This window comes from Paroedura picta, chromosome 9 (assembly GCF_049243985.1).
Source record: "Paroedura picta isolate Pp20150507F chromosome 9, Ppicta_v3.0, whole genome shotgun sequence".
Lineage (NCBI taxonomy): Eukaryota > Metazoa > Chordata > Lepidosauria > Squamata > Gekkonidae > Paroedura > Paroedura picta.
Window position 1 is genome coordinate 21082387 of NC_135377.1, and position 24678 is coordinate 21107064.

The following is a 24678-nucleotide window of genomic DNA, read 5'->3' on the forward strand; positions in this document are numbered from 1 at the left end:
TCCATCCTTCTGAGATCAGTAAAATGAGTACCCAGCTTGCTGGGGGGTAAAACGGTAATGACTGGGGAAGGGAATAACAAACCACCCTGTATTGAGTCTGCCAAAAAAACGCTAGAGGGCGTCACCCCAAGGGTCAGAGATGACCCAGTGCTTGCACAGGGGATACCTTTACCTTTTTTTAATAGCCTGATTCTAGCCCCAAGACTTTGCAGTAATCAACTATGCATTCCCTCTTCTTATCTCTACTGTATGGTCATACTGCTGGTAAGAGTTAGGGTCTACTGATGATTCCAATGTCTTTCATGCTATTCATTACAGTCCATCTGAGGAGGCTAGTGCAAGCATGCAAGACTCAGGGAATGCTCATTGGTTTCCAGGGGGATTTCCCAAGCAAGCCGGAGCAGGATAGCTCTCCATCTCTTGCAAACAATTACACAATGCTAAGTGCAAATGAAGGAGTTGCTGCTTGGGCAGTTGTCAAGACTCAATAGGATTGGGCTTCCTAAATCACAGACTTCAGAAAAACAAAAATACATTAAATGTACAGTATTTCTACTTTGTATATCCAGTCATCATTATTTCCACCATGTCTTTCCCAACCATGAAAGTCAAATATTAAAGATCAACCAACATTATCCACACAGTACTGTGGGAAAGTCTATAAGCCCTTGAAGCCAAAGGCCTAAAGGTTCCATGATTTTAAGCACAGTCTTTGGGGTGGTCGAAATGAACTCTTTTTGAACCAGTGGAAAAGCTGGCTGGATTCAACCCTATATCTGTCCTTATATTCAATGGTTCGTTGAGACCCAAGAAGAATTCTGACATGAGAAGAAATGCAAACCAATGACCAGAGGCCAAGATTCATCAATAAACAAGAGAAATGATACAATAGACTAAGTGACATATGAATGAACATTCCTTCTGTTGACTCAGACCCATTAATTTATCCCATTTCAGTAATGGCCATTTTCCATAGAAGTGGCTATCCAGAACTCAGGAGGAGGAAGTTCTTTACTATTCGTTACTTGAGACCGGGGATGCTACAAACTGATGCAAAACACAGACTCCTCTACTGAGCACTACCACAGCTCTTCCAATCTAAAGACTGCTCAATCTTTATTTATTACAATCATACATCAGCCAGACTCAAACAGCCTAAAGTTTCCCACAGCTGGATACAAACACTGGCCACCATGAATAAGGGCAAGTCCAATACCCTTAAAAAAAAGATTCTAAAGTAAGCAAGAGTTGATTGTTCGGGAGGAATCTCATATGGTTACTTAGCTTTGTGTGTTCTCTGCCAAGGTTTCCAGTTGATAGCAGTCCCTTTTCCAGAGGGCAGCCCTCACCGCTGTTATTGAAACAATACTGAATTTTAATAACTATACTTTATATTAAGTTTAATAGTGACTTTATAACCTCTGATAATCAAACCAGGAATTCTTGAACTCACCAAGCTGTGTCTGTTTTATAGAGCAGAAACTATTGCACAGGATTTATATAGGTTCATCATGCATTTCTCCATGTGTCTCAATTTTTTTAAAAAAGAAAACCCAAACCATTCCCAATCAACTAGAAAATAGAGTCGCCTGCCCCCGCCCCTGCATATGTGGCAGGATTACAGGCCTTCAAAAAATAAAATCCTTCTTGTAAGAGTAAATTACAAAGCTACAGAAAGCCTTGGGGGCCTGGAATTTGGGTGGATTCCATTTATTCCATATGTGTGAAAACTGGACATGGAACAAGATGATCCGCAAGAACATCTCAAGCTTTCTCGTGTGTTACGCCCATAAGCCTCTCTGATTGAAATCCCTGTAAATCTTTTCCATCTATAATCAACTTCCTTGCCTGGTACCACTTGATTTCAATTTAGGACACTCTTAAAAAAAAAAAAAACTTTCCGTCATGTTTCTATCCATCACAAAAAATCAATCTGTATATACGGTATACCAAGCAACCTTTAATACACATACACAGTTGTCAAAAGAGAAATCTGTTCCTCGCACCTAGACAAGTTGGGGAAAAGTACGGAATAAACCACAGATCTTTTCACTTTTAGATTGTTATAATATGGTGCAGGAAAATGGGATGAAGAACGGTCTGCAGGTTTTAAACACAGGATCTGATTCATGACAAGAAAAGATTTACCTTCCTTGAAGAAAGGCGAATCTCACAACGTATCTCTTGGAAGAAATATTTTATATAAAGATTTTTTTCAAAATGGATTCAGTAATATTTATAACAGAACTGTGTGTGAGAGAGAGAGCTAGTACAAAGCGGGAGAGAGAAAGAATGTTTTAAGCAAACTGTGCACCCTTCCATCTCTCTCTCTCCTTTTGTGTACAGTTTTACATGAGCTGTCCAGAAAGTACTCTGTGGCTGGGTGGTTAATGTGGTGGGGAGAAACAATCTGAAGAATTTTTCTACTACCTATATTTTAATGCACTGAGGAATATTTGTGGTGGTGATGATGACATAATACTTTTGGCATTGATGTATTCAATAGTCTTTATTTCCTTGTGCAATGGGACAGTCACAAGGACCAAGGCAGAGAGGTAGATTGAACTGGGGCATAGGAAACCACGTGGATGACGTCTGAGAAGACACTAGGCTAAGGGAAGCAGGCTCCTCCTCGTCCTCCTCCCCGGCTGCTGCCTCAGGGGCTGCCCTGCCACTCTGCTGCGGGCTCACCTTTGGTGCTCTCCAGTGGCCGCCATGGCTAGGGCTCCCCCTCAGTGTGGCACTGTGAAGCTACTGCTAGCAGCGCCCCCCAGTGGGTGGCGGGAAGTCAGGGGCGCCGGTGGGAAAGCAAGTGGAGCAGGGGTTCAGGCGGTGGCGATGTCCCTCGGCAAAAGACTACCCCCCCTCCAGGCCTCAGTAAAATTGTTAAGCGTTGACCAGTCCCCGGTGATAAAAAGGTTGGGAACCACTACTCTAAACCATAGGCCTTGAAATGCCTAAAGGGATTGTTCTTGGCCGTGTAGAAGGTCCCATGATCCCATGTTGCCAAACCAACTGTGCTGCCCTCTCAGTGAGGAAATGGCTTCTTTCTTCCTCTCATGTCCGTGCATTTCCCCAGCAGAAGTGACAATATCATTCTGCCAGGGGCATGGCCATTCAGAGGGCTCCATTCATCGAGGCTCATTACCTCAAATGGCTTCTATTCCCTGGTAGTGTGACAGTCCAGGCACAAAATAGCCACCAGACAACGAATGACTTACATATTTCTGGTAACCACTTAATGTCAACATCGTATAGAAACGTTTAGAAAGCTTTCCCCCTTTCAACATCTAACTTTAATGAAGGTTACAGTCACTCGGTCCATTTATCATTGCCATGACAAAGCTGAACAGTTATGAAATCTGCTCATTCAGGATGCAGCTTATTCAAAGGTTCTGCTTTGACTTTCAATAAGAGATGATACAAAGTCAACGCCCAACTGCCGAGGCCTCTTGCTACCTTGACTGCTTGCTCTGGCTAGGGCCGTCATACTCCACTGCCAGCGCTCAAAAGGGCAGCAGATGGTTCTCCACCATTACCCAATCTTCCTTCTCAACACAAAGCCACAGGACATGTATGCTGAGCATTTTTTCAGGACCACTTAACAGGCAGTGCGAGACAAGAGCTAGGCAAGACAAGAGCTAGGCAGACTGTACCTGGTCTTTGCCCTTTGCAAACCAGAGAGTATTTTTGGAACACACCCCAGAATCCTCAGACATGTGCAGGAATTCAGCGGCACAGAGATTCCTTACTAGATAAACCCATGTAGAAATTTTTCCATGGGGTTTGTTAAACCTGTGGGTTTAGAGGTGGACAGGGACACCGGTATTTTTTAAGACCCCAGCATCGTACAAACAGAACTGAGAACTGAACCAAAGAACCCCAAAACTACCCCAACTTATATACACAAGCCACAAAATAGATCTTCCTGCCAGTGTGAGCCATTGGTCAGTTTCGCTTTAAACTGACTGAATCCGGCAAATGGGATTTAGCACTTCATTGGTCAGTTCTGTGCTGGCCAGAATCCTGCCTCGGACCTCCAGCCTGGTCCTCTACAGGGCTACAGACACAACTGGGAGCCGATTTACAGAACAATGTGTGAGCCGCGTCTGCTTTTGGTTTTGGATCTCACTGCCCACAGTCTTGTTTGTTCGCTGTCGGTCATGTAGTGTTTGCTGACATCTGGTGGCTCTGGGTAATCAGATCTTGGGTACAGAAAAAAAAGTCATGCTTTTCCCCTTTGTTTTCTGCTTAGCACTTAACCGTTCATCATTTCCTTAAAAAAAAAATTTCAAAGCCTGAAATGACATTGTCTGCATCGGCCTAATACAGCTAGAACTGGCACATGTTACTTTTCTCCCACATATATACACAAACACCTAACTCGGTGATTTAGAAATTGTTTCAGAGAACTTTTATCAGGAAGACGCAGGGATCGTTATACCTCAACAAGGCCCTTGAAACACCAGGTTTATGTACTACAGCTTACTTGAGGGGCAGCTAGGACGAGACGGGATCCCTAAGTTTATACCTGGAGTATGCCTCCATTTTGTAGAGTTAGCACCATGGGGGCCTGGGGAAGCCAACTCTGGGTTGTGAAGTTCCTGGAGATGTGTGAATAAATTCTTGGGAAGGTGGCGCTTGCAGAGGAAAGGGACCTCAGCAGAATATAATGCCATAGACCAGGGGTAGTCAACTTGTGGTCCTCCAGATGTTCATGTACTACAATTCCCATGAGCCCCTGCCAGCAAATGCTGGCAGGGGCTTATGGGAATTGTAGTCCATGGACATCCGGAAGACCACAGGTTGACTACCCCTGCCATAGACTTCACCCTCCAGAGCACCCATTTTCTCCAGGAGATTAGGAGAACCAAATTGGTGTAGTGGTTAGGAGTGTAGTGGTTAGGACTTCTAATCTGGAGAGCTGGTTTTGATTCTGCACTCCTCCTCCACATGTAGCCAGTAGAGAAAAGCAGCATATAAGAACTCTTCTTCTTCTTCTTCTTCTTCTTCTTCTTCTTCTTCTTCTGGAAAACAGCTGTGTATTATGTTTGAAGCAGACTGGGGACCCCAGAACAAACCTGTACATTTTGTGAAGTGTTTATTCTAATAGAAAGATAGGCTATGTTTCATTCATATGGAATCAACGGTAAAGAAACACAAACTGGTTATCTAACAAGAAGCAGTACCAGCTCAACAATTGTTTGCATAGACTGAGGACATTATCACAACTGACACTTTAAGGATGCTTTTTGACTAAGAAGAGAGTTAGCCCCTTAACAAGGGAGAGAAGTTTTGTTTGACAGCCGGTTGTCAAGGTTTCAGAGAGATCCATTTTAATGGCTGGTGCTTGCTTTAAATTTTTGGATTAAAATTACATTTAGATTTCACTTCCTTGACTCTTACCCTGCTTCTGATTAGCTTTGGAAGTAGTTGATGGTCTTGTGACTTGGAATTTTTTCATTTTAATATTTTGTGTACATCGACTGGAATTTTATATGAAATGGTGGGTTTGATCTTTGACCTCTGTTTACTATAATACTGATTTCCCACTAATTTGATAGCAGAGGTCCCTACTAGTACAGGGGTCTACTGTAAACAAGCTGCTCACTTTACATAGCTATGTTTGGTTCCTAAGTGAAGAAGTATGTATGCTGTATACTTTGGATACTGTAGTCTAGTACAGGAAAAATATAAACCACATAATAGCTGCTCTGCTTTACAGGTAACATACACATTTAGGAAAAAAAAATATCCCATATGCCTGCTAGGTAGGAAAAGATACTTTCTGTATTCAGCAGTCCTAAACAGATTTGCACTCTTGTAAACTCATTGGGTTCAATGGGTTCAGAAGGGCATAATTCTGTTTAGGATTGCATTGGCAGACGTACAGTGCAAGAACATTTCCCAGCAGCTAAACCCCACTGAATAACATGGGACTTTCTTCCAAGTAATCCAGTTTAGGACTGCTCCCTAGATATGGGATTGCTGCGTATTTTATGTGATGTCAAACAAGAATAACCTCCTCTGTAAGTCACTGGGGCCCTTCTCTTGCTCACACTAGCAGAGCCGGACAAGCTACCAATGGGGTTGCTTGTGGAACTGGTCAGTATCAGAAACTGTAATTTTTTTTAAAGGCATGCACATAATATTAATAATTATACTCATTTTCTTTATCATATTCAACACTGTGTTTGGATTATTTGCTCTTTAACGGGCATGATTCAGTTTAGGTCTTTGTTAATGAGAATTCACTTACACATCCCTAAAAAGAAACATGGCAGCCACATCCTTGTCTCCCTGGACTGAGTTAAGATATTCATTGCATTTGGTCTGTCCCTTGGCATTCTTCTTTTTGAAATACTGATTACATTTGTCTCCCTTGCAGCACATTTGTGCTTCTTTCCAGCAGAAACATGCCAAGCTCTAACTTGGGGAAAAGCAGGAGATCTTGGGGGTGGAGACTGCAGGGGGTATAGTTTGGGGAAGGGAGGAACTGCAGTGAGGGATAGCACCACACGGTCCACCTTGTAAGCGACCGTCTTCTCCAGGGGAACTTATCTCTGTTGCCTGGCGATGAATTCCGGGGGATCCCCAGGTCCTACCTGGTGATTGGCATCCCTAGCCTTTTCCCTTTCTCTGTTAGAATCATAGAATCATAGAGTTCAAAGGGGCCTCACAGACCATCTAGTCCAACCCCCTGCTCAACGCAGGATCAGCCCAAAGTATCCTAAAGCATCCAAGAAAAATGTGTATCCAACCTTTGCTTGAAGACTGCCAGTTCTTCACTTCCAGTTCATCCTTTAGGTTCATCTTGATCATCATATTAGATCTTTTGGCTTTTGAAACATTCAACCAAAATTTGTCAAAATTCTGACCCTGGTTGTACCAGTAGCCTTTCAGCCTACAGCAATGAATACTGGCACAGACCAGGAATACTGAGGCCACCCTATATAGGCCCTGCGGGTGACACTGCCTGATAATTCGGCATAGCCTCTCTCCTGAGGATGACAGTGGCGATTGGGGAGGGATTGGGGAGGGGGGTGAGCTTTTAGACTATTTTCCCGCCATCTTGGTTATTATTATTGTTGAGGGGTTATATTGTATTTTATTGCATCACACTGTATTTTATTCTTTTACTGTAAACTGCCGTAAGCCAGACTGGCTTCTGGGATTGGCAGGGAAAAATTGAAATATAAATAAAATAAAAATTATGAAAAGTCACACGTTTTCAAATAATGGAAGTGCAACCTGTTTGAAAGCTGCACTCCAAAAAGGGTCATTCTGGGAGTAGGTAACAAATGAAACTTGAAAGGAGCCTGTTTGCGCTCACTCCTATTCAAGATCAGCCTTAATGACTTGCTGGATGGGTGTTAAGAGTTGCCAGCTCTTATTGGGGCAATACTTGGAGATTTGGGGTGGGGGGGTGGAGCTTGGGGAGGGTGGGATTTGGGGAGGGGAGGGAGATCACCAGGGTACAGTGCCAAGGAGTCCACCCTCCAAAACTGCATTTTTTCTCCAGGTAAACTGATCTCTGTTGTCTGGGTAGTGATTGTAATAGCGACAGATCTCTAGGCCAGGGGTAGTCAACCTGTGGTCCTCCAGATGTTCATGGACTACAATTCCCATGAGCCCCTGCCAGCAAATGCAGGTTTGCTGGCAGGGGCTCATGGGAATTGTAGTCCATGAACATCTGGAGGACCACAGGTTGACTACCCCTGCTCTAGGCCACACCTGGAGGTTGGCAACTCTAAGTGGTGGTGAGTTATTATCAGAACTGGGCACTAGATCAAAACACCACAGAGAACTGTACTGAAATTCTTCCGAAGCTTCCCAAAGACACAGCTCGCCTTGTGAGTTTTCTTAAAACTCATTTCCAAAATAAACAAACAAAAGGAACATCCAGTTTAAGCACAGTTTCACAGTTGTCTATATGTAATGTACACAGCTGAGTAACAGAAAGAAAAAGAGCTGCAGCATACTGTATGCATTTCAGGTAAAGAGTTCACAGGCTCTCAGGTATTTGAACAACAACATTTGAGTCCAAGGGCACCTTTAAGACGAACAAAGATTTATTCAAGGCGTGAGCTTTTGTGTGCATGCACACTTCCTCAGGCTGACATAACTATCCACTTGAAAGTATTTGCACAGTATGACTCAAGAAAAAACTGGAACTTCAGGTTGGACAACATTAACATCATCTATGTAACTAGTGCTTTAAAAAAAAGAAGATCTGATTTAAGAACGCAACACAATGTTGTATGCAATAGTGTTATGACCATGTTAACGGGCCTGCAGAGATGCATTTCTCCTGTGCATTTGCATTTCTCCTGTGCATTCAGGGTGTCTAGTAGACATGGACAGCAATCTTACACCTGTCTGGTCGGCTGAAACTCCATTGACTTCAACCTGTATCCAAGGTAGCTGTGCAATTATTTGTCCAGAGATAACCTTTCTTGTTCTTTCATGCTTAACATGAAAACAAGTCTTCCTTACGAACACATGGAGTGAACAAAAAGATAATTCTATGCGGGATACAATGCAGGTTCACGTCTCCTTCACCAAGGCTTCCCCTTTCACTTCCGTAGTGGCTGCATTCCGGAGCACATGTTCTTTTGCTTACTTTGCTGCTACTCTCTCCATTGAAGTAAATGGGGAAGTCCTTACTGGTACACCAGTTCCACGTGCGCTATGGAATTTATTGCAGGCAAAAAGTGCTCCCGTGTGGAGAAGTGTGAAGGGGCGGTCATGCCTGCACTGATAGATCACCCTCAGATACTGGCAGTCCCACCTTCCACTGAAACGCCCCGTTCTATTTCAAAAGCCGTTTCTTGCATTTCTCATCCTGCCCTTCCTTGAGAGACCCACCTTATGGCAGCCGGACAACCTTGTGAAGCAGGCCAAACTCAGAGAGAGAACCAACTGGCCCTAGGGCAGGGGTAGTCAACCTGTGGTCCTCCAGATGTTCATGGACTACAAGTCCTATGAGCCCCTGCCAGTCCATTCCCATGGACTACAATGGGAATTGTAGTCCATGAACATCTGGAGGACCACAGGTTGACTACCCCTGGGCAACCCACTGAGCTCCATGGCTGAATAGGGAATTCTAACCCTGGCTCCTCCCAGTCTGTTAAGCTAGCAATTCAGGTGGGTAGCCGTGTTGGTCTGAAGCAGCAGAACAAATGGAGAGTCCAGTGGCAACTTCAAGACCAACATGTTTTCATTCAAGGTATGAGCTTTTGTATGCATGCACACTTCCTCAGATACAGTGTCATGGCATGCTAGCAATTGTCATGCTGTGGCATGTTTGACAGTGAGACCCCCCCCCCCCCACACACACACATATATATACACTCGGCTGTTTCATTTGCTCCCTTCTGTTCCTTCCTTTCTGTTTCCCATCGTAATTGCTTTTATAAATATTCCTCCACTGTAATATGCGTCTTTATTGCCAGCATAGCCATGAGTCTTTCTCACAGCAAATAAGCAGAGTGTATTAGACAGGCAGGGCCCTGGCTGAATGGCATGTGTTTCTGGGAGGACTGCCCAGTAATAACAAGCCAACAAGGAGGAGAGGAGGGAACCCGTGCCGGCTGCCAACCTTATTATACAATCAAAGAGTTCTGCCTGACAGTATGGTCCCCTCCTGGGCCTGGGAAGGGCTCGTGCTTTGTGGCCCCAGGAGGCTGGCAGGTGGGCAGGGTTAAGCGTCAAAGGCCCAAGGAGGGGTGGGATTGGCATTTCTTTGTGATGTTTCATCCCCCTTTCAGGCAAATCTGTTTTCACGTCTTAAAGAGCATTCTAATTATAAAGCCACACCCCAAGTCTACAGTCTTGTGCCTGTTTCCATTAAGCCACGACCCCTTCTTTCATGGTGTGTCCAAACAGGTTTGGGCTCTTTTGACGAAACATGGAACAATCTTGGACATGATTGACAGTCTGAAGACGGTCATGTCCAAGAAGGAGCATTCAGATCGGTCCCCAGGGGGAGGGGAGAACCAGAAACAAAGGATATGGTGGCCTCCATTTCAGCTGAGACACCGAAAGGAAAGTGACTTGCTATGGCTGGTCTGGAGGACCAGTAAGAACGTGGCTGAGATGGCATCTCCCACTGAGGAGTCCCATGCCAGTCACTTTCACCTGTGGGCAGAGATATCCCCACACCCCATCTGAGTCACATCCCAAAGGGTAGGAGTGTGAAAGAGGGAAGGGCTGTGGCTCTGTGGCAGAGCATCTGCTTGGCCTGGTTCAATTCCTGACATCTCCAGCCGAAAGAACCAGTCACAGGCGGCGTGAAAAATCTCTGCCCCGGACTCTGGAGAGCTGAGTAGACACTACTGACCTTGACTGACCCGAGGCCTGGTTCCCTATAAGGAGGCTTTCTAAGTGGACAAAGGGCCACCTTCCATCTTCTGCTTTGAACCTGGCAGTCTCAGGAAGACTTTCATCCTCGCAGGTGTGCAAATCCCAAGTTGTCTCCGCGGGTGCGCCTGGCGATTGGCGGGCAACACGCTCACAGGGCTGTGCAGGGTTTGCGCGCCTGGGTGGGCACGTGCGGGGATCCATTGGGCGGGAGTCCACGTGGAGCCAACTCGGTGGCCGCACTTTCAGAGCCCGCTCCGTGATGGAGAAAGGGGTGACCTTTTTTAAAGGTGAGGAGCGGAAATCCAGGCGCGGGCGACGGATGCCCAGAGCAGGGGTAGTCAACCTGTGGTCCTCCAGATGTTAATGGACTACAATTCCCATGAGCCCCTGCCAGCGGCAGGGGCTCATGGGAATTGTAGTCCATTAACATCTGGAGGACCACCGGTTGACTATCCCTGGCCCAGAGGACTGTCGAGGGAGGGGACGCCGCTGCAGAACTCCTGGGCGCCTCTCCGGCGCTTCGCTTGGCCGCTTGCCGGGGCTCCGGCGACCGAGGCGGCTAGCCGCTTCCCTGGCCCTCTCCGTCCGCCTGGCGGCCGCCCATCCCTGAGCACCTGCTTCGCGCCCCGGCCGCAGCCCGGCGCACCCTGGCCCAGCCGCCCGCCCTCTTCTCAAACAGCTCCCGACCAGCAGGAAGTGGGCGGGAGGCGGCCGGGCGCTCCGGGCGCGGTTGCATTAGGGCCGTCGTGCGGCTGGAGGGAGACCCCGGCGGGGGGCGGCGCCCGGGCCATGGGGAGGCTGCAGGCCGGCCCCAACTCCACGGCCAGGTGGAAGGAGGCCGGCGGTGGCTTCCTCTCCAGCGGCTGGTTCCACGCGAATCAGGTAAGGCCCTTCGCCGGTCCGGGCTGAGCCCGCGACCAGCCCTCGGCTCCCCAGAGGGGCGCAGAAGCAGGCTCGCTCCCCTGACGGAGCTCTCCCCGCGGAAGCCCAGAGGAGCAGCTGCTCTCCTCGCGCGTCGACCCCGGACTTCTCAAAGGCCAGCAGGCACTTGTGGCCACACTTGGAACAAAGCGCAGCAAATCCCGCCACGCAAGCGGAGGAGTGGTTGGCGCTGGCCGGCCCAGAGGCTTTCCGTTTTTGGGGGTCGCCTTTTGGGGACGGGGCGCCTGGCTCTCCATCGCCGCCGCAGGCCCGAGACGAAGCCTGAGCTGGGAGCACCAAGCAAAGCGGCACCTGGCCAGGCTCCGCTCGTCCCATTGGCCCGTGAATGACACAAAAGCTAAAACGGGAGGATTCACATGCCTGCAACGTGGGATTCATAGGCCCTGCTGTTTTCAGAGGAGTTCCATACCCAATGGACTCAGTGCGCTCTCAGGAAGTATGACCTTACCTTCCCCCCCAAAAAACACCCCAACTCTTTCCTTCTGCTCCCAAAGGAAGGAGTGGTTTTGCCACTAACTTGGCGTTGGGCTGGGAGCTGTTTTTAAGGGAGCTGCTGTAAGCGCAAGAAGAAACACATAGTGTGGTGCCTTGGCTCTTTGCGTCGTGCTCTTCCTCCAAATGGCAGCCAGAGTGGAAATGGGAAAACCGTGAGGATGGGATTGGTTCCTGAGGCCTGCACACAGGAACACATGAAGCTGCCTTATGCTCAGTCTGACCATTGGTCTATCAATACTCTCTACTCAGACTGGCAGCTGAGGTCTTTCACATCACCTTCCTCTTGATTCCCCCCCCCCTTTTAAATTGGGAGATGCCAATAGGATTGCCAGCTCTGGGCTGGGAAATACCTGGCGACTTTGGGGTTGGGGACGGGAGTGGGCAGGAATTGGGGCAGGGAGAGACCTCTGTGGAGTACATTGCTGTGGAATCTACCCACCAAAGCAGCTGTTGTCTCTAGGCCAGTGGTTCTCAACCTTCCTAATGCCGTTCCTCATGTTGGGGTGACCCCCCCATAAAATTATGCAAGTGTTCTGTCACAGAAATAGAATCCAAACTGACCAATGGCGTGAAGATCTATGGGTCATGAGTGTGTATAAATTGTTTTTTTCCCCGGGGGTTTCTCAGTTCAGATCTGCCTCTTGTCCCGCCAAGCTACGTCGCCACCTGGAGCGCCTGGCGGGAGATTGCACTACGCTGGAGGCACTGCTGGAGTGGCTGGCGGCTGAGCACGGGCGCCTGCAGGAGGAGCAGCAACAGTGGCAGCGCCCCCCCCAGCCAAGTTGCTTGCCCTGCCACAACCCCTGTGAAAGGGTCATTTGACCCCCAAAGGGGTCCCGACCCCCAGGTTGAGAACCACTGCTCTAGGAAAACTAATCTCTGTCTCCTGGAGATGAGCTATAAAACCAGGGGATCCCCACATGCAAGGATTGAATATGCTTTCAAGCAGATGCTCTACCACTGATGCCTGGTTCCTCCCGTTAATTCTGATGACTGCTTCCGAAGATGAATGTCCATAGAATGTGGGCAAAGAGCAAAAACCAATAGCAGACTTTATTGCATGTGCTCCAAGAAGTGTGAACAGTAAGAACATGAATAGCTGAGTTCTTCCAGGTCACTCCCTCTCTGCTTTGGAATTTCCACCAACATTTATTTAATTAATTAAAACATTTGTGTCTCACCTTTCCTCGAGGTTCAAGACGGTTTAGAACAATAGTTAAAAACATTTTCAGCTGAGAGTGAACATCAAATACATACCAAACAGAAGTGGATTGGACCACTGATGGGTGCCAAGCCTCAAGTCTCTCTTCAGATAGTGAAATTTTCTGCCTATGCAATTCAAGCCTGCCAGAAGGAAACCAAACACCTTTAACATTTGAAATAATTATTAATTTTATTCTCTACACCCCCTAACATGTTTTAATATCTTAATGTTTTACCATATGTAATTTTATATCCTGGTTTGTGACCATATAAATAAACAAATAAATATTGTCTGTCTGTCCATCCATCCATCCATCCATCCATCCATCCATCCATCCATCCATCCATCCATCCATCCATCTGATTTATAACCCGCCGCTCCCAGTCCCGGCAAGCCATCTTGTGGCAGATTACAGATAAAACCCCACATAAAACATCAATAATAACCCCATTAAGAATACCCCCTGTGGCAACAACTCCAAAGCCCTGTAGCCCCTGAGGCTGCTTTCCAGTGTCCAGGGAGACCCGCAGATTGCTGGCTATCTACCAACAGCGATGAATGGCTAGGTGGAGATCTTTTCTTCTACTTCGGCGGGGGGGGGGGGGGGCTCAGATCTTCCATGGCCTAGCCTCAACCGTAAGCCTGGTGGAAGAGCTCTGTTTTACAGGCTCCCTCAGCTTCTTCGGGAGCTCGTTCCACTAGGCGGGGGCCAGGACCAGAAAAGCCAAGTGAGCTTCATGGGGGCCAGGAATCATCAAGAAGTTACTGCCCACAGTAGTGGTCCTTCAGATATGTGGGGCCCAGACCATGGATGGCCTTAAAGGTCAAAACCAAAACCTTGAACCTGATCCAGGCCACAACTGGTAACCAATGCAGCTGCCTCAGCACAGGCTGGATATGGGCCCTCCAAGGTGTTCCAGTGAGGACCGTAGCAGCCGCATTTTGCACCAGCAATAGCAACCCCCTAATCTTTCCCCCTCAAAAGCGGCCTGCCGTTCAAATCCCTTCAAAAGCCCAGCTGAAGGGGCAAGCCATGCGGCACCTCCTAAAGTTGACTAGGGAGCCCATTCCATAGCCCTGATGGAACAGGCTCTGGTGGATGCCAGATGGGCCACTCTGAGTGGTGGGATAGCTAGCAGATGGCTGTCTGGGGCCTGTGGCGGGCACACGGGGATGTGTGGAAGGAGACGGTCCTTCAAAAATCTGGGCCTTGCATTTTCTGAGGCCACACGTGCCTTCTTCCCCGCCTTGAACGAATTGGGTTTCCACAAATACGGGATGATTCTGTTTATTTACCGAATTTATATACCTTTTTCAAAAGAAAAATTTCAAAGCTGTGAATATTAAAATATCAAAAGAACACAAAAGCAATAAAATTAAACTGGAACACATGCGGATAAAACCCAAATGATCAATAACAACAAAGACAGAAACATCAGGCACTTTAATCTATTTAATCTTGAACAGATTTTAATTTTAATCTGTATGAATATTCAGTGCGAAGGCCGGCAAAAGTTAAGCATATTAAGATCATGGTGATTTTAGTGGGATGACGTGCTTAACTCTTCCCCCGTGGAAAGCTTAATTTGGGTGGATCATATCTTTCCTGCCTAGTATTTCAAGCCGACATTGTATGTTCTTGGTTTCATTTCCACCCCCTCTTGTTCTATTCTTGTGTATTTCATATGCCATTACTTACCTCAGCCCCTTGGCATAGGGGGCAACATACATTGAAATAATTGTTGTGACTGCCTGGAGACAGAATTGGGTGACTGTTGTATTGCCAGAGGAGTCTGTCAGCTAATGCATATCGCACAAATACCTTGGTATTTCTGCTTGTCGTTAACACAAAGAAGAAACAAGTCTACTTTAATGAAACTCTCATATGCATTACTTTTAAAAAAAATCTTGCGAAAACTTAATTGCAAAGTGCATTATTTATTTATTAATTCGAAACATTTGTGCCCTGCCATTCTGCTGGACCAGACCTTCGAGGTGGTCGTTGGGTCTTATAATATACCTTATATGGTGTGGCTCTGCAGAGATGGGCAATGGTAAACCACTTAGGCACATCTTTTGCCCTGATAATAAGGTAGTTGTCGGCTCTCGGCTGATCCTGCAGTGAGCAAGGGATTGGACTAGATGGCCTGTATGGCGCCTTCCAACTCTGTGGTTCTAGGATGGGAAGTTTTTGAGGTGGAGCTTGAGGAGAGTAGGATTTTGGTAGGGGAAGGACTTCAGTTAGTACAATGCCATAGAGCAGTAATGGTGAACCTTTTAGAGACCAACTGCCCAAACCGCTACCCAAAACCCACTTATTTATCCCAAAGTGCCAACTCGGCAATTTAACCTGAATATTGCCCTTCTTTTGTTCCCTCCCCGTCTTCTTCTATGGTCCTATCCCCCTCATTTTGCCCCCTTTTTTTGGACCGTTTATTTTTAGGTTTTGTTCCCCTCCTTACCCCCGTACACCATCCCCGTCCGTCCCTTCCTTCTTTACCTTCACTCCATTGAGGAGAAGTGGCGAGGCTAGGCAATGTGGAGAGGCCGTGGTCTTTGGCGTCTCCGGCAGGGTCTGGCACGGCTCTGTTCTCGCCGGGCTCCATTTGGCGCAACCTTCTAACTCCCGCCAATGCAGATGCCAGCCCAGCTGAGCAACCTGGGCCAGGGGACATGTGGGAAGAGTCCTCCCCATGCTCTGGAAGCTGGACCTCATGCAGGCTGCCCTAGCGAACACCGTGCTGGGAAATGGTGCCTGTGCCCACAGGGAGGGCTCTGAGTGCCACTTCTGGCACACCTGCCATAGGTTTGCAACCACTGCCATAGAGTCCACCTTTGAAAGTGGCCATTTTCCCCAGATGAACTGGTCTCTGTTATCTGGAGATCAGCTGTAATAGTTGGAGATCTCCACCTAGAGGTTGGCAGCCCCACTTGGAGCCCTATGGCAAGGGCCCTATGCTCCATAGGACTTGTAGTCCATGGACGTCTGGAGAGCCACAATTTTATTCCATGCTGGCAGGGGCTCATGGGAATTGTAGTCCATAGACATCTGGAGGGCCGCAGTTTGGCTTCCCCTGCCTTAAAAGGTATCATGGGCCCTAGACCCTGTGCCTAACGGTCAAGTCTGCCCTGGTGCCGTTGAGTTTTTTCAGCCTTTCTCACCCTTTTCCCTGGATGGACATAGCAGCTGTGCACTCCTCTCAGGTGCACCAGGTTGGACATCCCCCTTTTCAAAGCACAGCTCTGTATTTCTGCTGCCACCGAATGACACAGAGTTAAGAAGTACAGCCTGTGGATTGGGAAGCGTGGGTTGAGATCTATTCCCATAGTCAGCACAGTTATATAAAACTCCCCCCCCCCCCCGGCAGAAAATAAAAGGACCTGATCGTTGGTTGAATTGAGCTAAAACTTTAAGCCAGCTGGGTTTTTGACTGCTTTAAAAATCTCAGTGATTTGCTCCGTCCTTGATGTTAGCCTACAAGATAACCTGCGCTCGGAACTCCTCGAAAAATTGGCCTCAATCCATTTTTCTCCCTTTTAGATGGATTTCAGCTGATCTGCTACTTCTGAAAAGCAGCTAAAAAAACTAGGAAATGTGACGGAACACAGATATTTGGCATAGAACTGGATATTTTCTCTAGGGTAGCAAGCATATACGGTCATGCTTAATCCTATTTCTGCCTGTAGGACAGAAATGCATAACAGGATTTAAAGGCCATTAGGTGTAGCCCAGCAACAGTTCTTTGAGGCCCTGCTGTGGCACTTTAGCACATGATCGGACCTAAGGTAGCCACTCTCCGGATAGTCCCTGGAGATCTCTCACCATTGCGTTTGATCTCCAGAGGACCAAGATAAGTTTCCCTAGAGAAAATGGCTGCTTGGAGGGGTGGGCTCTATGGAATTATACCCTCCTGGAGTCCCTCCCTCCACCAAACCCCTCCCACCCCCAACATCTCCAGGTATTTCCCAATCCAGAGCTGGCAACCTTAAAACCAGGAGGAAGTCTTGTTCGTTCATTCATTCTTTGATTTCTATATTGCCCCTCTCGGACTAGCTGGTACTCTAAAGGAAACAGGAGAGGGCGATGAGAGTGGGTGAGGGAGGCCCAACTACATGTCTTAGATGTATTTCCGCTAGTCTCAACTGTAATCTTGGTGGAGGAGCTCCATCTTGCAAGCCCTGCAGAACTAAGTTCCATCAGGGCCCTGGTCTCCTCCAGGAGCTCACTGCACCAAGCAGGAGCCAGGGCTGAAAAGGCCCTGGCTCTGGTTGAGACCAAACATACCTCCTTGGGGCTGGGGACCTCCAGCCGATTGTAATGCTCTCCAGGGAACGTATTCAGATAGGACAGTGTATGGCCACAGGACCTCCATTTTTTGAAGGGTTCAGCTTCTGATGGCTTACTTTGGGCCACTTCATCACTACTTCCGGACACTGAGCCAATGAGTTTGGAGGGGCCTCTGGCTGACCATCCATCATGAGATAAAGCTGGGTGTCATCAGCATATTGATGGCACCCTAGCCCAAATTTCCAGATTACCTGGGCAAGAGGGTGCATGAAGATGGGAAATAACATCAGGGAGAGAATTGAACTCTGTGGAACTTTGCACTGGAGCTGGCAGAAGTGTAACTCATTCTCCCTGATGGTGACCCTCTGACCTTGACCATGGAGAAAGGAGGTCAGACACTGAAGGGCTGTTCTCCGGATTCTAGCATTGACAAAGCAGCAAGTAAGAAGCTCATGGTCTACCACATCAAACACTGCTGTGAGGTCAAGTAGCACAAGTAGGGCTGACCGTTCTTAGTCCAGCTGCTTGTAGAGATCATCCATCAGGGTGACTAGATCAACCCATGCCCAGGGCAAGAACCTGACTGGAATGGATCCAGCATTGATGCTTCATCTAGGAATGCTGAAAGTTGGTCAACAGCAGCCCGCTCAGTCACCTTCCCCAATACATGGTTGGGCATCCAGGGCATAGTGATCTGACCATGGCACTGCATTCTTCGCTATCAGATCCACCTCTATCCCTGTGCCAAAGGGTATGGCCTGCCTGATGGGTGAGTACAGTAGCAAACTGCATGAGCCCCAGTATGGCCATGAATGCCACCAGGTCCAAGCCTGAACCAGAGCCAGGTATGTCTGCGTGGACAATGAAGTTCTCCAAGACAATGAGTCTTGAGCGTCATAGTGCCACACAGCTAGCTCTTACAGGCTCGACAGGGCATATGTTGGTGCATTTGGCGGACAGTACACTGACCAGATGGCCAAAGTCTCTACTGGCTCCCACTTCAGGCCAACACATTCAGATTCTGGGATTGTTGGTATAGGGAGTATCCTAAAAGAGAAAGACTTCTCTGCTCCAAGATCCACGGTTGATGTAGGATCGAAAACTGTCTACTCAGATTGGAAGTGGGTTCTCTGAGGTCTTAGGCAGAGATCTTCCACATCACCTACAGCAAGATCCTTTAATTTAGGATTGTCTTCTGCTTGTAGCACTTGAAGATCTCCTGCAATTACAATAGATCTCTCCACGCGACCAAGATCAATTTCCCTGGTGACACTGGCTGCTTTGGAGGGTGGACTCTATGGCTTTATACAGTTCCTCCCCAGTTCCACCCCCAAAATCTCCAGGTATTTCCCTCCTGGACCTGACAAACCTACTTTTAACTGAAGATGCCAGGATCTGAACCTGAGACCTCACATACTTTGCCACTGAGCTGCCCCCAGTAGAATGCCTTAATGCAGGGGTAGTCAAACTGCGGCCCTCCAGATGTCCATGGACTACAATTCCCAGGAGCCCTTGCCAGCATTCGATGGCGAATGCTGGCAAGGGCGCCTGGGAATTGTAGTCCATGGACATCTGGAGGGCCGCAGTTTGACTACCCCTGCCTTAATGTAAAGAACAATGTCTAAAGTAAATAAGTAAGGTTCCAAGCGAGCTTCAAGAGGGAAGGGATTCCAAAGGGTGGTGGTACCACCAAAAAAGCACTGGGGGCATAAGCAGGTCCCAGAGCAACTGTCCCACCTACCCATTGGCTGTCCTGGATCTCATTCGCTCACATCCTTCCCTGCCCATCTTCTCCCCCACTTCCTCCCCTCTCCCTTACCCAACCCATAGCTTGTCAGAGTGTTCTGAATTGGACAGAGAAGCCAAGATCAAAGGTTCCTGGCCAGGAATTTGGAAGGGAGTGTGGAAACCCATTGTTGCTTAATGGGAAATTATGCTTCCGAAGGATGCTGTTCAAAAGCAGAAGAGCATTCTATCTTTCTATTGAAAATGCTTTACAACCGAGCCCAAGAAAAGTAGTAAAGATTTCTTTGCTTTGAACTGCCACAGTAGAGTGGATTGAGAAAGTGGTATAACTACAGCGCCAGAGTATAGTTACATCTGGGTCGGCTGGATGCTTTGATAACACCAGTACTTCTGACATTTTTAGAGAGCTGTATAAGGTTACTGTCGGCTGCCTCCAACGTGATTTGATTTCACCCAAATGTACGCCATTCAGGTTAAATTAACTCCTTGTGATGGCTCCCATACATTCTGGTTGTGGTTTAATGTTGCCACTGGCCCATATAGTATAAAACGGGGAGGAGAGCTGTTTCATTCTTTTTAAAGGAATTCACAGGCATCAATTGTCATGTTAATTTAAATGCAATTTAATTTTCTTGGAGGCTATAATAAAAAAAAATTGTCTACTCAAGCAGTGAAAGGAGGGAAATCGTACGATGGAGTGAATCTTACTCTGTGTAGTGGAATAGCTTAAATTATTGTGGAATGCCCTAGCAAGTGCCCAGTGTTCATTATTTGTAAAGTTATTTAAACACTGATAATCCTCATTGATTTACTCAGCCAAGTATGCATTAAGTAATAGAAGAGTTCATTTCCTTCCAATTATGCTATAAGTAAGGGATAGCTTGTGAATGTTTTCCTGCTGTTCTGAAAATTGTAACTCTAACTGCAATTGTTTTCACAGACGTTGCTCTTAGGAATTGTGTTGGCGATCACAGGAAACTTTCTCATTAGCATCTCTCTGAATCTGCAGGTATGGAAACCTCCACTGTATTATAGGCTGTGGGGAGAATCAAATAGCCCAACTCGGTGTAGCCCAGATAGAGATGCCAGCTTCCAGGTGGGACCTGGGGATCCCCCAGAATTACAGCTCAACTCCAGACTATGGAGATCAGTTCCCCTGTAAAAAATGGATCCTTTGGAGGGTTAGCTCTGGGGCACTGTAGCCCACTAGGGTCCCTGTCCTCCTCAGGGTTCATGCCCAAATTTCTAGGAGCTTCCCAATTCATGGCAGATTGAAGATTCAAACCTGCATCTCCCAGATCCTAGTCTGACAAGTCTGACCCCACCGGCTCTCAAAATGTTGTTCCAAGGAACTATGTGATTGGAGAGGTGCCCTGGTCAAGGATGATTGTGAAAAATCAGTTTCATCTAAGCTTTTCTGCAGACATCAGATGGTTGGACTGGGAGTGTGGAGACCCAGGTTCATAGCCCCTCTCACCATCATTTTGTGCTTCTGTATTCAGGGATTATGAGCCTCTTGTGGCGCAGAGTGGTAAGGCAGCTGTCTGAAAGCTTTGCCCATGAGGTTGGGAGTTCGATCCCAGCAGCCGGCTCAAGGTCGACTCAGCCTTCCATCCTTCCGAGGTCGGTAAAATGAGTACCCAGCTTGCTGGGGGGTAAACGGTAATGACTGGGGAAGGCACTTTCAAACCACCCCGTATTGAGTCTGCCAAGAAAACACTAGAGAGCGTCACCCCAAGGGTCAGACATGACTCTGTGTTTGCACAGGGGATACCTGCATGTTCAAGAGCCACAAGATGCTCTGCATTTCCTCCGTTGCCATGACGCCTGAGAATCTTGACATACCCCCCCCTTCCTTTCATCCCTAAAGCTCCCTGTATCAAGACAAAGGGACAGAGCTCAGAGTGGCTCACAGAGCAGAGTGGATTAGGGATGCCGTGAAATTGGTGCTCACAGCATAACCTGCAAGCCTCATCCTACTCAAAGGAGCTTTCAACCACCAATCCAATGTTACGGCTCTCATGCAGAGGAAACTGAAAATTGCTTCTGTACGGCGAGGCCCCCACCTGACGCATATAACATTTGGAAGCAGCTTTGGGGGGTAGATCATCCTAATGGCATTAAGATTCTCCAGGCCAGCACTCCCTGCATGAAGAAGCCACATGTCTAGTGTATTTTTATGCCATTCATTGTCAAGGAGCCAAAGGTTCTACTCTCCTCTGTTTTATCCTCACAAGGATCTTGCTTAGAAAACATGACTGGCCCAATGACCATTGTGGCAGGGCATGCATTTGGACCCTGGGCTCCCCAGCTGTCATCCTCCAGTGTAAACACAAGACTGTACTGGCTTTCCCCTTAGAAAACAGCTTTCTAGCCGAAACAGCTCCTCTGTGGAATGACAGCTCATAAATGGGATTTTTGGAGCTTCCATTGTCAATGAATAGTATTTTTCTTGGGTTGAGAGACAGACTGTACATCAGAGGCCCTAAACCTTTTGTGCCTGCGGGCATTTCAGGAATGCTGATACAGGGTGGTGGGCATAACATCAGAACATCAGGGAGCAAAATTATGCATGACTAGGGTGGTCAGCCTTCAGGTAGCACCTAGAAATTTCCCACTATTACAGTTGATCTCCAGGTGACAGAGACCAGCTCCCCTGGAGAAAATAGCTGCTTTGGAGGGTGGACACTTTTCCATTATTCCCTGTGGAGAACCCCCCTCCCCTCCCCACCCTCTCGGGGGTCCACCCCCCAAAAAATCTCCAGGAATTTCCCAGTCCAGAGATGGCAACCCGATGTAGAACTCTGATAGTAACTCTTCAGGATTTCAGGTAGAAGCCCTGTTTCATGAGATGCCTTTTAAAGTTGTCATGTTATTTAAAACATTTTTTTTGCATGCACACAAAATAATTAGTATACTAATGAGAAGCCCTTTTAGGACAATGTCTGTCTTCGTTTTGTAGGTGTCTAACATGAGCTGGGCAAAAGTGCCACCTGGCCCCTTCCACTTTCTAAAAGCGCTTGGCGCGCCTTGTGGGGGCACCATGACCCCAGCAGGTGTCACATTGGGAACCCCGGCTGTATATAGCGGGCTGCAGAATTACATTTGTCTTTTTGTGCGGGGGGCTCTTCAAGTTACTGGCCGACAATCTGCTTCTTGTAGCTTTGTGTGCTTTCAACAAAGTGCTTTCTCAGCCTCAAGTTAAGCTTGGTGCAGGCTCAGAGGGGCAAAGCACGGGATTCTCTGAGTCAAGTCCCGTCACACTGTGCAACTTCAGCAGGGTTTGCCCGCAACGGCTGAAATGTCCCGTCTTGTCGTTCGTGATGAATAATGGTTGTGGGAGTTCCATCACAATGGATCACTGAAATCCTGGCCCTGAGCCAACCAAATCACCCCCTCAACTTGATGTAGGTGAGCCCTGAACGTTGCTTTGTAGTTCTCCAGAGGGCAAACAGAGAGCCATAATTTAATTTAGGACCAGCTGGCCGAAGAAATAAATTATTCCTCTACCGGTGGTCTCTTCTTGTTGCCGTTCGATCCTCTAGTGGTTTCCCACAGCCCTCGCATTTCCAGTTGCTGAGATAATGATAGGTCTGTCCGTGGGACGGGGGGGGGGGGGAAGGCACTCCAAACTGCTGGAGCTCCCTGTGTTTGTGGTTTCTTAGATGGTGTGGGAGTTTGCGCAAAGTTTCTCAAAAGCTCCTCTTTCGAAAGCAATTCCAAAGCCACCTGCTCTGCATGCTAACTTGAACTCATGTTGAAGTTTTTATTCCAGTGGAGTTTCTTGAGAGGTTGCGGATCTATATAATTTCAGCATTCCATAATAGCAGCCTTGTTGATCATTTTATAGGTTAAAAGGTAAAGGTATCCCCTGTGCAAGCACCGAGTCATGTCTGACCCTTGGGGTGACGCCCTCCAGCGTTTTCATGGCAGACTCAATACGGGGTGGTTTGCCAGTGCCTTCCCCAGTCATTACCGTTTACCCCCCAGCAAGCAAGCTGGGTACTCATTTTACCGACCTCGGAAGGATGGAAGGCTGAGTCAACCTTGAGCCGGCTGCTGGGATCGAACTCCCAGCCTCATGGGCAGAGCTTTCAAACTGCATGTCTGCTGCATTACCACCCTGCTCCACAAGAGGCTCTGGTCATTTTATAGTCGTGCTTTATCTGTTATGTACAGGAATCGCACAGCCTGAAATTTAAAGCCAATACAGACAAATGGGATGGTTTGTAGTGTCTACAATCAGAGAGAGAAAAAAACCTATCCCTAGGCTACTAACCATATTTTCAAAATATTATTTATTCTGGACAAATTTTGAAAATGTTGTCAGTAGCCTACGGATAGGGTTCTCTCTCTCTCTCTCTCTCTCTCTCTCTCTCTGTCTGATATTTAAAGCTGGCAGATCCTTTTTTATGCAGACCTTCTTATTCAGCCTATGCCTTTCATGTTCTTCCAGAAATATTCTCATGTTCGGCTGGCACGCCTAGCCAATCAGAAGCCCGTTTACCGAAGCAAACTCTGGTGGTGCGGAATTATTCTTATGGGGATTGGAGAAATGGGGAACTTTGCCGCTTATGGATTTGCAGCAGCCATGCTGGTTGCTCCACTGGGGAGCATGACTGTCTTAGGTGAGATTTCCTTGCGTTATCTTATGGATGTGGCTTTTTGCAAACTGTAGCATGCTGGGGAAGGGGAGGATGAGAAACAGAAGGGCAGTTTTTAGAGATGGATTCCCACCATTTTTGGGGGGGGAGGGGTAGGATTACCAGATCCGGGTTGGAACATTCCTGTAAATTTGGGGAGGGAGCCTGGGCTTGACTGGGACCTCAATACTCCTAGTTGTGGGTGCCAGACTCCCAGAAGGCATCCCTAGTTCCTGATGTACACCGGAAGGGCTCTTCTTTCCTTTCTGAGCTGTGTCTAAACTTCTGTAACTGTCCCTGTGATCGTGACCTTTGCTGCTGGCCAGTTTACAGAGCCGTCCTAAACAGAGTGACGCCCCTGATTCCAATGGACTTAGGAGGACTTAAACCTGTTTACAGTTGTACTATTCATTTAATAAAGCGAAAATAGCCTTGTTCAGCCATTCAAAATCATGGGCACAGGTTGCACAAAGGGGAGAGGAGGAGGAGGATGGCCAGAGCTAGGGATTCCAGTCTTCAGGTGGGACCTGGGAATCCCCTGGAATTATAGCCTATTTCCAGACTAAAGAGACCAGTCCCACTGGAGAAAAATGGCTGCCTTGGGGGATAGACTCCATAGCCTTGTACAGCACTGAGGTTGCACCCTGTCCCAAATCCTGCCACCTCCTGGCTCCACCCCCAAAGTCTCCAGGTATTTGCCCAGTGCAGAGCTGGCAACCCTGGCCAGGGCCTGCCTCCTGCATAGGATTGACAGTGCTGAGTTGGGAAATTCCTGGATAATTGGGGGATGGACCCCGAGGAGGGGAGAGACTTCAGGAGGGTGTAATGCCATAGAGCAGAGATGGCCAAACTGTGGCTCTCCAGATGTCCATGGACTGCAATTATCATGAGGCTCTGCTCTTACCATGCTGGCAGGGGGTCATGGTAATTGACATCTGGAGAGCCACTGTTTGGTCACCCCTGCCATAGAGATTAATTTCCAGAGCAGCCATTTC

The 24678-nt window shown here is 47.6% G+C and overlaps 1 protein-coding gene across 1 annotated transcript in view; it reads left to right on the forward strand.

Annotated features, from left to right (window-relative positions):
* Positions 1 to 10934: 10934 nt before the first annotated feature.
* The window catches only part of NIPAL2 (NIPA like domain containing 2), a 48656-nt gene continuing 34912 nt past the window's right edge, over positions 10935 to 24678 (forward strand). The window contains exons 1-3 of the mRNA XM_077351826.1: positions 10935 to 11247; positions 19981 to 20049; positions 23497 to 23668. Of these exons, the coding sequence (XP_077207941.1) occupies positions 11155 to 11247; positions 19981 to 20049; positions 23497 to 23668 (334 nt within the window). The 5' untranslated portion in view covers positions 10935 to 11154. The remainder of the gene's footprint in view (positions 11248 to 19980; positions 20050 to 23496; positions 23669 to 24678) is intronic.